Source organism: Primulina huaijiensis, chromosome 7 (genome assembly GCF_012295235.1).
Source record: "Primulina huaijiensis isolate GDHJ02 chromosome 7, ASM1229523v2, whole genome shotgun sequence".
Taxonomy (NCBI): Eukaryota; Viridiplantae; Streptophyta; class Magnoliopsida; order Lamiales; family Gesneriaceae; genus Primulina; species Primulina huaijiensis.
In genome coordinates this window covers 700,640-715,491 of record NC_133312.1, presented here as the reverse complement: position 1 = coordinate 715,491, position 14,852 = coordinate 700,640, and the positions used below count along the sequence as shown (strand labels likewise).

Sequence of the window (14,852 nt, the reverse complement as noted above, 5' to 3'; positions counted from 1 at the left end):
CATAAAAAAAAACCGGAAAACCTGTCATTTACCTATGGAAATATAACTCAGTTTGTATTTTAGATTTTTAATGATGATTACAAATTATATTTCTGAAAATACTTTAAACAGTCAGCATCAAATTTTTTTACTAAATTAAATATTAACATAATCCACCGAATATGAGATTACCAAATTACCCCTGATCAGGCCTCTTTCTCTTGCGCAGTAGGGCAGCACGAGGCATAACCCATTTCCTTGTATTTGTTTCTTGCTTTGGACTTGTCATACGCTCCCCCATCTCAAATTCACTTTCTCTACGGTTCGGTGCAGTTGCTGCGATGGGCGGCGCTTCGCTTCCCCCGAAAGAGGCCAACCTCTTTAAACTCATTGTTGTATGTTTTTCTTAATTTTTTTTTACAATCAGTAAGCCTAGGTGAATTTTAGTTATTAAATTCGAAACTATGTGATTAGTAGAACCCTAGGATTTGTGAGTCTGTTATTATTATTTTATTGTTAAATTTTGATAGTAGGACAGTGCATTCTTCAATTTTGAGTTGATGCTACCAGTTTCGAAAGGTCCACCATGGAAAATTGTCTTTATAATTTATATTTAGTACACTTTTCACAATCTATAGTGTCCCAGGATTAAGCATCAACTAATTGAAATATGAAAAGAAACTGCATTTATAAGGTTCGGACTTAAAACCATCTCAAATGATATATTACGATCATTGCCAAAACTGGAGTTCATAGGACGTGTGTTTTAATACTCAATATCTTAGTTTTGCTTGTTCCTCTTCTTTCCTTTTTTTTTTTCTCACTTTTCGTGTTTTGGTGTGTAACGGGTGCTTGTTGGTTCCTCTGAGTCTTGGTGTAATATTGTAATGTAGCTATTTTTTTGGAATAATTTTATTTGAGTTTACATTTGAATTATTCCAAGTTGACAAATGTTTTTGCTTCGGAAGTTAGAAAGTTGGTTTTTTTCTTCTTATTTTAGGTGTGAAAATGCATTCTTTTTCTCCCAATGCAAGGCAAATCGTCACTGCTTTTGTGGAGCATGCTATGTGTGTAGTTGTTTTTAATTGTCTTACTCCTGTTTTCACTTTCTTATGCTGCATGCTAAATGCGGGAAGAATTGTGTATTTTTTTTTTTTTATAGATTTCTGGCTGTTTGTGACCAGAGCTTTCAACTTTCAGTAAATCAGTGTTTGTATCGATTCCTGGAGAGAGAATATCAGTGATATTGAAATATATGGGAGATAGAATTCCTGAGCATGATGAAGTCTAACACGGGATGTGAAATCACAAGTAGTATTTGTAGTCTGTGTTGCTCCTTTGCTACTATACTGAAGAATAATATGATATCAATTATTATCACAAACTTCTCCACCTCATATGGAATTTTCGTGTTTGAGTACTTTTGCATCCAGATGGTGTGTTTGTGAAACTTGATCTTTTTGTGGAAAGTATTTTCTATTAGCTATTTTATGCATTAATATCACTTGATTTTCGACTATGTGCTATCAAATCGACATTATTGAAGGGCTGATTCTATCTTTTCATAGCTTGCTGTTCTATTCAACACCTTTGGCTTTAAAATTTCAAACTTGATTGTAACATGATTTGATTTGATCTATACAGAAATCGTATGAGACAAAGCAGTATAAGAAAGGTTTAAAGGCTGCTGATGCAATTCTAAAGAAGTTCCCTGATCATGGAGGTATGAGGAAATTTTATCTGGTCCTATTTAGGAAGGCTGATTCTTTCTTGTCAATAGTAACCATCAAATCTGTTTCTTTATTTAAGTAATTGGATAGCCAGTAATGTTCGTTATATCTTCATTTGTTTCACATCCTGGAATTGAGTTTTTGGACTTTCTTACCGTGGAACTATCTTGTTTGATGTTTGATGAATTTAGTTAGAAAATATTCTGAAGATTCTTGGTAGAATCATGATTGAGATGTAAATAATCTTGTTTCAATCGAGTGCCCTCTCTTTTATTTGAAATCATTTTCTTTTTATGTGTTCTTCTTTGATATATTTCTGGTTTCACCATCAACTATTCTATATTTTTGGGGAAGTAGCATGGAAAACCATGTCCGGTCGTCCTAGTACTCCATTGACAATTTGGCAAATTTAAGAATGACGTTTTGGATTTGAGCAATCCAAGGGTGGGATATTTTTCATGGCTTCTGACGCCACGTGTAGTTTTCCCATTGACAGCGCATAGTGCTAAACACTTGGCCTTGCGAAGGGAAATATAATAAGTATTGGAAAGATCATTTCCTTCTTCTCATGTGATCAAGCAGATCCCCATTCTTTTATGGCCGTGAATCATGATGAATTTTCCCACTCTTGCTGTTTATTTCTTTTCTTTCATGATATTTTTTTGGCTACAGAGACTCTGTCTATGAAAGGATTGACTTTGAATTGCATGGATCGCAAGTCAGAAGCGTATGAACTTGTTAGACTTGGATTGAAGGTTGATCTCGATCTTTTTCGTGGTTTAGGTTGTTGACCTTTGCTTTATCTTACGCCCTCGGCTATAGGCTATCAATTCAAAGTCTTTTCTTGTTTGTGCAGAATGACCTCAAGAGTCATGTTTGTTGGCACGTTTATGGCCTTTTGTATCGGTCAGACAGAGAATACAGGGAGGCAATTAAGTGTTATCGCAATGCACTTAAAATTGATCCAGATAATATTGAAATACTTCGGGACCTTTCTCTTTTACAGGTGCATAGTGTCATCCACGCCATCAAGAAATATTTTACCTTTTAGCAATAAAAAGTCTTGTTACATTGCTATGCTCATTAAGTATCTATTCTTAATAATATATTGTCGTATAATTAGTTTTCAGATTGTAGTTTGTTATTTCCTCTATCTCTCTCTATGGATCTGTGTGCACCTTGATGTATACAATTCTTATAGAATGTAACTTTAGCTGGTAGATATAAAGATTTAAATCAATGAAAACAACGTAGAGAATGATCAGTTACCTAAATATAGGTATCAGCTGCCAGCAATGTTACTCGATTTGTGGAGGAGATAATTGATGTGCACTAAGTTCTTGTGCTACGCGACATTGCATTGAGCTTCGTCATGTTGGGTAATGCATAGAATGTCCTGTAATCTTTTGAGTATGGGAGGGCCTTTGTCAAGGACAAAGAGATGGGACTCACATGGTTTTGATGTATTCCTACGAAGGACTTGATGAAATGTTAATACTCATTGCCTTGTGGTTCGTTTGTAATATCTAAGAACCCTAGATTTTGGTTACTCAGGGTGGCTAAAGGCAACTCTTTATTTTTATCCACTCCAGTGGAAAATTTTAACTCGTATCCTCCATTTTCTGTCCATTATTTAAACGTTCTTGCTGTTCGGACAACTTCGTCCACTCAACCTACTTGCACAAGTGTATCATCAATTCATCATATAATTCCCCAAAACTTTTTCTGGATAGATCAACTCTAGAGGAACACAGGGAAACATTGAGATGTCTTTGCTTCTGTTTATCTTGCAAACTTAAAAGCATGTCACCACCTTACTATTTTCATTGTTAAGATACCAATTTTTATTACAGCAAATAGTAATGTCTTGGTTCTATATTTGTTTTACAGGCTCAAATGCGTGACTTGGCAGGTTTCGTTGAGACGAGACAACAACTGCTCACTCTGAAGCCAAACCATCGAATGAATTGGATTGGATTTGCTGTTGCTCATCACCTTAACTTCAAGTGTGTTTTAGTATTATGTTTCTAATGCGTAAGAGAGGGCATATTTTAGCTTTTTTCATGTAACGCCGTTACTCTATAGATCATTTTTCATTCCCCCAGCCTGATATAAAAGGTGGATATGGTCAAATCAGTAGACTCTACGGACTTAATTGGATTGATCCAAAAAATCTGTATTAATAAGAATGGGAATAAACTTTGATAATATATATAGGCTCTGATATATTAACTTTGTTCGAAAAGGGTAATTTAAGATGCACGATCAATGATCTTTGAAACTATTTCATACATGATTGATGATTCGAATTCACTAGTCAGTGACAGCATGTGTAGTCATTTTTGTGGTGATAATATAAATATAATGTTAATTCAGTGAATGTATTGTTAATTTGTGTTCATTTATATATTCTAATTTTAGATTCATAATTTGCGATTATCTTTGATATACTAGTGGATCAAAGGCAGTTGATATCCTTGAAGCATATGAAGGGACTCTTGAGGACGACTACCCTCCTGATAATGAACGCAGTGAGCACGGTGAAATGCTTTTGTACAAGGTATCAGAGTTGATTGATCTAGGACCATAGGTTAAGAGTTTGGCTCCTAGTTATTCTTATAAATTGTTTGAAGTGTCTTCTGCCTTCTCTGACATCTTATTGTTTAAAGAATTTGTAGCATGTATTGTTGTTAGCCATGATTTTGTTTTACGTTAGTTTCATACTGCTGATTTTGAGATTTTGACTTCTATAAATCCTGAAAACATTCTTCTTTATATGCTGAATTGTTTTTGTTTCCTTTTGTTTCATTGGTATATGTGCTTGAAATTTAATTTTGTCATTGCTCTATGTGTTATGATGATCAAATCTTTCCATTTCATTGTCTCAACATCAATATCACACAATGACAAAGACACCTGCTCTACTCAAGTAGCACAGTTTAAATTTTTAAATAATTTGGCAGGGATTTGTCTATTATTGGTATTTGTATTCATCATCAGAACATTATTATGCTAAAGATAATCTGGTTCTGGAGCTAGCATTGAATAATTTACTTAATTGCTTCTAGTGTACATTCTTGGGGAATTGTCTGCAAATCTAAATTTGATGATCTTCTGCTTTGATTGATGAGGTTCTTCCTTTTTTTATTACATTGCTTTGCAATAGCCTGTCTGTTAATAGTATGTATGTTGACGATGATTAATTGGAAATGATTGTACCTTGCATGTTTTTTAGTTTTTGCAATGAATCATATATTTATTTTCAGATATCTATGCTGGAAGAATGTGGATTGTTTCAGAGGGCCCTTGAGGAGTTGCGCAACAAAGAATCCAAAATTGTTAGTTATAGTAGTTGACTTAGTGCACTGATTTTCTAATTTCATGTTAAACTTCTCACTTCTTGTGATTTTGTGCTGTAGATTGATAAATTGTCGTGCAAGGAGCAGGAGGTTTCTCTGCTTGAAAAGCTTGGCCACTTTGATGAAGCAGAAGAATCTTACAGGATACTTCTTTCAATGAATCCTGACAATTACAGGTACCTAAATTAAACTTTGTTTATCAGAAACACATCACATCAATCGGTTTTAGTTACCATATGTGCTTTAAAAGGGTACCAAGTTTCATCATTTTCCCCATAATTCTGATACTGCGATTTACTAAGTTTCACCATTTTTCCCATAATTCTGATACTGCAATTTACTAAGTTTCACCATTTTTTCCATAATTCTGATACTGCGATTCACTTGAACAAGTAGATTTTATATTTTACCTACTTAGGTACTACGAAGGCCTCCAGAGGTGTATGCAATTGTATTCAGAAAATGGCCGGTATTCTTCCGAAGACATTTATCGCTTGGAGGCCTTGTATGAATCAATGAGCAAGCAATACAGTAGGTCATCTGCCGTCAAGGTAGCAGACTTTTCTATACTCTTCCATAACTTCATCTCCCCCAAATTTTCACAAGCACTTTCATATAGTCCCTAATATAGAAATTGCATTCAGTTTCTTTCTAGACATCTACCTATGTGCGATAGCATCTCATGCATCGCTTTCCAGAATTGTTTAATTGGAATCATGTAAATAATCAGTGTATGGTTCTGTATTTTTCATGCTAGTTTCCAAATCTAATAATTATTGCCCCCAGAGGTAGGAAGTCCAGAATCTCAATGAAGCCTGTCTTGATGCACTTTTCAGATTCTGCTTTAATAATTTTGTTTTTCTTGAATATCCATTGGACAGAGGATTCCACTTGATTTTCTAAGTGCTGAAAAATTTCGTGTAGCAGCTGGAAATTATATTAGACCTTTTCTGACCAAGGTACTAGCCTCAATTATTCATTTTAATGGCTAGTTGACAAGTCTCAGAGATATTTTATGCGCATCGATGCATATGTAGGGTGTTCCTTCTCTCTTTTCCGATCTTTCTCCTCTCTATGATCACCCCGGAAAGGTTAGTTCGATCCTTTTATAGAATGGCGGTTGCATGTTTTAAGGATTGGAAATAGTGGATGGTGTTTAAAGAGCTACCATACTATTGTGCAGGCAGATATTTTAGAGCAGTTAATTCTTGAGTTAGAGCACTCTATTACAACAACTGGTGGATATCCAGCGAGGTACTTTTACCTGCTTTTGTGATTTACTTTTTTAAAGGCTTCCACCTACTTGTTTTGTGTTGGTTCTCAAAGTCCAGCATAACACTTTTTTTTAATTAGTTAAAAACGACTACGGCTACTGCATACAGATATGGAATGCACCTATCTTGAATATGATTATTGATTTTGTTGGTCATATAAACTAAACTGAGTGGAATGGATAATATGTTTGGGAAGAATATGGATTCTTTCTCCATTTTTCATGTACTGAAAGATTCTGAAAATCCTTAAAAAATCTGCATTTGCCTTGTGTTCAGGGCGGACAAGGAGCCTCCATCGACTCTTATGTGGATCTTGTTTTATTTGGCTCAGGTTTGTTTTTCTTCCATATCTTGTGACATTTCTTCCTGGGGTTTGTTAAAGAATATTTCTTTGTTTTGCTAAGATACTTTCTCTGTCCAGCATTACGATAGACGTGGTCAGTGTGAAACTGCTCTCAGAAAAATTGATGAGGCCATAGAACACACTCCAACTGTTATTGATTTATACTCAGTGAAGGTAATGACATGTTCGTGATATCTTGATTCTGAAACTGTTTAATTTACTGCTCTTTGATCTTGGTTTTTTATGGTAACCTCCTTGAACCTTTCGTTTTCTTGTTAAATTTATTTTTGGTGGCTCTTTGAAGAATCAGTTATCCGAGTGATTTACATATTTGCATTTGAGTTGATTTGTATCTTGGCATACATTTTGTACCATGTAGAGTTTGTTTTTGGAGCATTATTTGTTATGCAATATTTCTTGATACAATCTTTATATTCCCTTTGATGTAAGACTTAGTGTTATCTTCCAGACTCGGCGAAATCTCCATCACTCTTCCTGTTTATAAGTTTATTTTACTCTCATGTGTGTAATTATTTATCGGAGTGAGGGTTCATGGATGTTGAGAGATGTATGGAATTTCAGGTCTATCATCAAACAGACAACTGAACTAAAATTTCTGTGTTGTTTCGAGATACACCGAATTATTGAAGTAGAGATCCTGAAGCTGTATTAAAGTAAGATTCCTGTAATTGGACTCTTATATCTGGGCATAAGATGGCTTGCTAGAATAATGAGATTATTGCCAGTTTAGGCCTCAGGGAGAAGGGAAGTTTGTTGACTTTGGTAATGCTTTGGCAAACGGGTGATGCCTGCATTGACATTGAAACCACAAATTTTTTCTTATAGATGCTAAAAGATGGTCATCCTATTTCAGTTCTTTATTTTGTTTACCCGTGCACATACTTGGTGTGCTTTGAAGCCAGGACTTTAATCTTTGGAAAACAAATGTTTCCCATATTATGTAGTTCTTTGGGTCAAACTCTGCAGAAATTGAAGGGCATGATTCCTGAGTGCTCTGACAGTACTAATTTCATGCCTTTTGGTCTTTGCTCTTGCACTCGAAGCTGTTGTGTGTGTTTCCGATCAATTTTTGTTTGCACTTGATATGAATCTTTAGGAGTATCATAGTTGGATTTTGTATGTCTATTGCATCCAGATTTCCATTAGCTGGTGGATGTATATGTGCTTCCCTAAGTGTTTAGGCGAATTAAGCTTCAATGTTTTGCGAAATCTTGGCATATGTGTCATCCATCATCCATTCTTGTTACTTGGCTTGGTAATTGTCTTATAGTTTACTTTTTTACTTGATCTCCCATTCTGGTCACATTGGATCGGCATATCTCAATTACCCTTAGATAGAGACTTATTAATATATGTGTGTGTGTGTGTGTGTGTGGCAGTGGCTCGGTTTTATAACATTACTGTGTCTGTGATTACTTTATGTTTCAGAGCCGCATATTGAAGCACTCCGGTGACCTGGCAGCAGCTGCCGCTTTGGCTGATGAGGCTAGATGTATGGATCTTGCTGATCGGTATGTCAATAGTGAATGCGTTAAGCGTATGCTGCAAGCTGATCAGGTTGATTTTTGTTAAATTTTTCCTCACCTTTAGACCTACCAAGGTCATACTTTGTTACGATTTGCAATTTTTCTTTGGTCATGCCCTTATCTTAACATTCTATTCTAGGTAGTATTGGCAGAAAAGACGGCTGTGTTGTTCACAAAAGACGGAGAACAACACAATAACCTTCACGACATGCAGTGCATGTGGTGTGCATATTTTCACCAGTTTCTAAATTAACTTACGCTTCCAAATAAGAAACTTGTACCTAGAGCTATTATTCTTTCTTCGATTTTAAGGTATGAATTAGCGGCTGGAGTAAGCTATCTACGTCAAAGCGACCTTGGACGAGCCCTGAAGAAATTCTTGGGTGTGGAAAAGCATTATGCAGATATTACTGAGGACCAATTTGACTTCCATTCGTATTGCTTAAGAAAAATGACTCTTCGAACCTATGTAGAAATGCTGAAATTTCAAGATCGTCTTCATTCGCATTCCTATTTTCGAAAAGCTGCTGCTGGAGCCATCAAGTATTTGCTCTCTATTTCTCTTCTGAAATGAAGATTTTTTTGGCAGATTTTTAGTTTCTTCTTTCAGATCCTTCATCCTTTTTGACATTTAAATTAAATTGATATGCAGATGCTATTTGAGGCTATATGATTCTCCTTCGAAGTCATCTGCTGAAGAAGATGAAGAGATGTCAAGGTTGCCTGCTTCACACAAAAAGAAATTAAGGCAAAAGCAGAGAAAAGCTGAAGCAAGAGCTAAGAAAGTAATTAGCTTTGCAGACTTTCTTATATGAAAGAATGTAATTGAAACAATTTGTCCATCTTTGCTTGCATATGTGCAGGAAGCAGAAGTCAAGGAAGAATCAAATGTTACTGCTGTCTCAAAATCTGGAAAACGTAATATGAAACCAGTAGACATGGATCCACACGGGGAGAAGTTATTGCAGGTACTCACCATTTTTAGATCTAAACGTCCAATGGGTAATAATATGGTTGAAAAATCGTTTTTTGAGCTGTGCTCCTCCTTCTCCAGCCAAATTCATTAATTAGCGTAGTTCATCTTTAAATTGTCTTCAGTAATAATGAATACTAGCAACCATAAAAAAATGTAATGCACAACACATCTGAAGTACATATATATTTATCAATATATAGCCATGATGATAAAATCCAAAACCTCATGAAATCGAATGTGGTCTTCAAGTTTGCTCATAGCTTCAACTTTTGAAGTTCTAGAATGTAAAAATGGCAGAACTAAAACTTTATTACATATTCACCATTAAAATTTTTCAATTTGAAAATTTTAAGATAAATTAAGATTTATAACTAGTATACATTAAATCTAATTTTTTTTAACATATTCAACCTCGAGCCAAGAATAACAAAACAAATAAAAATTAATTCCTCATTCTGCGCTATTTCGCATGCAATTGGAAAAAAAATGAAATGTGGTAATATTTTACCATGTCGTGTATGTATGTAGGTTGAAGATCCTTTGATGGAAGCTACAAAGTACTTGAAACTACTTCAGAAGCACTCATCTGATTCCTTTGAAACACACTTGCTCTCATTCGAAGTTAACATGAGAAAGCAGAAAATCTTACTTGCATTACAGGTGAAGTCTTCACTACCAAACTCCTATAGAGGCTTGTATTTGTCTTCTCTTGCATTTTTCTCCTGTCAGCCATTTTTTATTTCCATGATCTCAACTGAAAGTTATGATTGGTTAAGTAAAGTAAGAAAATTATAGCAGTGATGTTCCATCAATTTGTGTATGATTTTTCTGTGTGCACATTGTACCAACAATGTATTTTTAAAATTGTGCATCAGAAATGGACGATTTTTTGTAATCACCATGTCTTCGTGGACACTCACATTTGGCTGCTTCAATTAATGAATTGTGTTTTCTCTGTTGCTTTTTTTTAAAAAAAATTGTGGACGCAATGAAAATCACCTCTTTGTTCAGGCATTAAAACATATGATGAGATTGGATGCTGATAGCTCAGAGACACATCGTTGCCTGGTATTCCAATTGCTGTTAGTTTATTCCTCACAACAAAATGCATTTTTCATATGCATAAGTTGCATAATCTTTAGTTCACTTTTTCAGATTAAGTTCTTTCATAAAGTGGGATCTCTCCCAGCACCAGTAACTGATACTGAAAAGCTGATATGGGGAGTTTTAGAGGCTGAACGCCCGTCATTTAGGTCCTCCTTTATTATTATTATTATTATTCCTTCATTTATTGGGGGAATTGTTTTCTAATTTCTGACTTATATGTGCACTAACTTGCAATTATACATTTTATTTAAGATTGTTTTTCTTTCTTTTGCTTTTGTAGTCAGTTGCACGGAAAATCTCTCCTTGATGCAAACAACCTCTTCCTTCAGGCACATCAAGGTCTTTTACTGGCTTATTTAGGTGTTCGTTACTGCAATCTTTGTCCGTTTTAATTGGGGTTTTTTATTCTTGTTGCCAGATTCTTTGAGGCACAGAACTGCTGTAGCAGAAATGATGATTCTTATGGAGCCAAGCAAGAAGAGCGAGGCTGTTAACCTGATAGAAGAATCATCTAACAGCCTGGTTTCATCGTATGTCACTTGATGAAATTTTAAATTTTCCATCTTCATACTGCATCTTGATGTTGAATAGCCTTATTTTCAACTTTTCAGAAACGGAGCTCTAGGGCCAGTCAGAAACTGGAGGCTCAAGGACTGCATCGAAGTCCACGAGTTCCTGAGGAGGATTTTGGACGACCGTGATGCTGCATCACGTAAGCCTTCATTTCCTTGATAGTTTTATTTTCTTTATCCTGATCATGATATTTGTAAATTTTCTGGCACTCTTCCGTGTAATTGTTGGATTGCATTACTGATTGCATCATCACCTGTCTGCGTCTAGCTTCTGGAGTCCTTGTACATTGAATATTCTTTTGGGTTGAAATTCATTTTAGTCCCAACTTTTAAGCTCTAAATTATTTTTCGCCCGTGTATTTTTTAATCATTGTATTTTCATCGTTGTGTTTTTATAACCATATTCAACTTATTAAAATAGGCTCATCGTTTTCATGCCAAAATTTTCAAGAATATAAACTAAATAAATTACCCTTAATTTATTAAAGATTTTTTAAATTTACTTTTAATATTTTAAATGACAAATTAAATAGTTATAAATGTTTGTAAATTTGAAAATTATTGAAATATAAGTATATACTTCTATATGTACAATCAAAGATTTCTGTTTTCATTAAAAATTATATTAATATAATGTTTTAAAAATATTTATTTGAATCAATAATTTAAAAGGTGTTTAGCTAAATCAATTGTTTTTTTTTCAAAAGGTTCATTTTTTGAAATGTTCTGAATATGAATATTTTGATTAAATAATTAAATTTTTTTTATATCTTTGATTTTTTTAATATTTTTTATCGCATGTAATCGGTAATTACTTGTATTTAATCTTCATACTAGTTAGTGTTAGAAATAATTTAATTTTATTTGATTTTTAATTTTGTCATTTATTAATTCCAAAAAGTAACAATGAATATGATTTAAAGTCGGTAAATATTTTATTTACAGAACATTAAACATTCCCCCCATGAAATGTAACTAAATAGTTGGATTTTGTGTTTTGAGGGATGAAATGGACTGTGGTGATAAAATCACAGAATTGCTTGTGGTTGTAACTTGTAAAAACATGAGGATGAAACTTAAATGATTGAAAAACATATCGATGAATTTCATTGAGACAGAAAATTGGAAGGTATTGTATAGTGCCAATTCATGCAACATTTTCATTAATGCTTTTAAAAATCACCTGATTTTGTGGGGACAGTAATCGATGACACTATTCTACAATCTCCCAAGCTACTTACCCCAAATGTGGATATAGAAAATAGGAGCCACAGTTCAAAGCAACAAAAAACAAAATAAATAATTGATATATGATTTACAAACTCGTGTATAATATATGCACAAAATCCTTTTTACTTTTCCAAAAGAAATCGAGTTATTAAAACAACTAGTGTTCGAAAAGTCGGGCTAGGAGTCGCTCGACTGCACCGAAAAGGTGCTAGGCGGCCAGCCTATGTGGCAAGGGGCGTTTAGAGGTTTTTTGAGAATTTTTTAAAAAAATTATAGGTTTCCGCTTTTAATTTTTTGGGATTGAAAGTCCAATTAAAATAATGATTTGTTGGTTTGCGCTTATCTTGACACACTACTCTCATCTTCTTTGTCTGTTTTTGCACACGTAAGAAATTTGAATCAGGCCCTAAAGTTTATAAGAAATTTGAATCAGGCCCTAAAGTTTATAAGAAATTTGAATCAGGCCCTAAAGTTTATTTTGATTTTTCTTGCATTATTTGTTATCCTGACTCGCCTTAAGCCGGAAGAATTAACCAGGTGTCAATTGGATTTTAACAAAGTTTGGGTTGAAATTTATTCTAAGAACCATTAAAAAACTTTTGATTTTGTGGAATCTACTTAGCAGCGCCTATTTCCCGCTTAGGCTCTAGGTGCTGGTCAGGCGCCCAGCTAGTGTCTAAAGAATTTTAGAACCTTGAAACAAACGGAAAGCTGGAGCTTCCTTGCCGCCTCATCTCTTGTGGGTTTTATTTTGGGTCGGAAATAGGCCAGTTCTCTTGTTAAGTTGGTAATATCTCTCTAAATCGAGAATAAAGTTTTTTGTTTCTGTTTACCTTTCAATTCCTTTTTCCTCGTGCGATTATTCGTTTATTCTCTTTACATTCTTATGAAATTCAGTGGTATGGCAGTCATGTAAAATTTCCATGATGTTTCGCTTGCTATGCATGCAGAAAACTTGATTTTTAGTATACTGCTTGTGTCTTGTGCGATATAAATATGAGCAACTTGAAGCAACTGAAAGAAACAGAAATTATCTTACATTTGTATCAGATGAACAAGATTCTTTTTGTGCGGTGGGGTTTCATTTGTTACACTTTTGCAGGATGGAAGGTTCGATGCGCCGAGTATTTTCCATACTCAACGTATTTTGAAGGCATCCAGAGCTCTGCTGTCCGAAATTCGGCTTCCCACCAAATCCACAAAATACCTGAAAATGGTGGCATAAACAGTTCAATTTCTGGTCCTAATGCCTTCTCGGTTCCATCAAACGGAAACGTAGAGAAATTGCAGGCATTAAAAAATCTTGCCATTCACTAGACCAATCTAACATTTGCTTTCAGCGATTCATCTGGAAAGAAGTATTTACACATTCCATCTATCAAACAAAGAATAGTAGTTGAGGCTTAGAAGTCTAACGAGACAAAAGGAGAAAATACTGTCATATGGGCTTCACATTTCCTCCTCCACAGCGAATCTCATCCTATTCTGGTACGTATATGTTGCGAACGTGTATAATTTTTGATGTTGCGTTCTGCGGTTGCATCATTTATTTTCTCGCTTTCTGCTATGTTATTTGATCGAGCTGTAATAGAAAGAGGTCATCTTTGAAAGAAAGTTCCGGGAACTGATCTCACCTGAGGGAAAAAATTTACTCTAATCAATAGCTCAGCCAACGTCAATAGCATGTTGTATTCTCTCATTGTTCTGGCCGATTATTTATCATGTATAATTTTCTATTTCATGTGGTATTTTGTTGGGATATGAATAAAAGTAAATTTGTTCTTGAAATATATAAAGGATTTTGTTAGCCTAATTTTCACTGTTCTATCGGAATTTTGCCTCGAATGTGACGTATGAAGGCCTGACTTCCAATGAACCAACTTAGTTTGGAGTTGGATGACCAATCAAACAAGATCAACTTTCGTAAAATGTTTGTTTTTAAACTGAAATTAACTTGTAGGCACCAAGAAAATTTTAGTCTTTCGAAAGTCTAAATCTTTTTTTCATTAGTATTTTTGAGAAGCCCTTTAAAGATTAAAACCCCAAACCATTTTATGAAGATTGTTTTCATTTCTCCGAAAATATGAGATGATTTACTATAGATGTGTTTCCTTATCGACAAAATCCAGGCCATTTCATCTTGATTGGCTGTAAATATGTGAGACTCGAAAGAGTCATGGATGACCAGTTGCTAAAGTTCTGAAAAATTAAGTCACCTATTCATTTATATATTTTTAAACATAGATTAGCATGATGCTTAGGCATGCTGTCTTTGAAAAGATTACTTTTATAATTTTAAAAAAAAATTGCGATAAAATCAACACTAGTTATTTAACTTGTCCACGCCCAAGGGAACATACGAAGCTATTTTAATCTAATCAATGGCTCCCAAAAAAAAGACCTTAATAAAAAATATTTTAATAGACTAAGGTAAAATGTACTCAAGTTAAAATATTTTAATATAATTAATTAATAATCGCCACAAACTTGACGAGTTATATATATCAGTCGTACAATAATCACAATCAATTATATACATTCTTTATGAATGTCATTGTGAAAAATACTTAGTAGTTTATTAGTGTGTGTGTTTATCGTCGGAAAACTTGAAAATTTCATTACCATTATATGAAATTCCAGACATTAATAATTAAATTCGCAAAGGAAAAAATTCTTAGTCAATCCAGACATTAAAATACACGTAGAAATTTTTTTCCCTAGGACCACATTATCCC

At 34.3% G+C, this 14,852-nt stretch overlaps 1 protein-coding gene across 1 annotated transcript; it reads left to right on the top strand.

Annotated features, from left to right (window-relative positions):
• Positions 1 to 216: 216 nt before the first annotated feature.
• LOC140980731 (N-terminal acetyltransferase A complex auxiliary subunit NAA15-like) lies at positions 217 to 13,930 on the top strand. Its single transcript, XM_073446764.1, has 26 exons — positions 217 to 374; positions 1,624 to 1,702; positions 2,382 to 2,464; positions 2,566 to 2,715; positions 3,600 to 3,715; positions 4,164 to 4,269; positions 4,976 to 5,047; positions 5,129 to 5,244; positions 5,487 to 5,619; positions 5,950 to 6,027; positions 6,106 to 6,159; positions 6,252 to 6,322; positions 6,619 to 6,673; positions 6,764 to 6,859; positions 8,135 to 8,263; positions 8,372 to 8,454; positions 8,545 to 8,775; positions 8,885 to 9,017; positions 9,096 to 9,200; positions 9,737 to 9,868; positions 10,220 to 10,276; positions 10,364 to 10,461; positions 10,596 to 10,654; positions 10,734 to 10,845; positions 10,927 to 11,027; positions 13,220 to 13,930. Exons 1-26 carry the CDS (start codon positions 321 to 323, stop codon positions 13,432 to 13,434), a joined length of 2,718 nt encoding a protein of 905 aa, XP_073302865.1. The 5' UTR covers positions 217 to 320; the 3' UTR covers positions 13,435 to 13,930.
• The last annotated feature ends 922 nt before the right edge of the window (positions 13,931 to 14,852 follow it).

Coding starts and splice junctions, on each gene's coding strand:
- LOC140980731 (XM_073446764.1), top strand. CDS start 321: ATGGGCGGCGCTTCGCTTCCCCCGAAAGAGGCCAACCTCTTTAAACTC. Junction 6,674..6,763: donor TCTTGTTTTATTTGGCTCAG/GTTTGTTTTTCT, acceptor TTCTCTGTCCAG/CATTACGATAGACGTGGTCA. Junction 8,776..8,884: donor GCTGCTGCTGGAGCCATCAA/GTATTTGCTCTC, acceptor ATTGATATGCAG/ATGCTATTTGAGGCTATATG.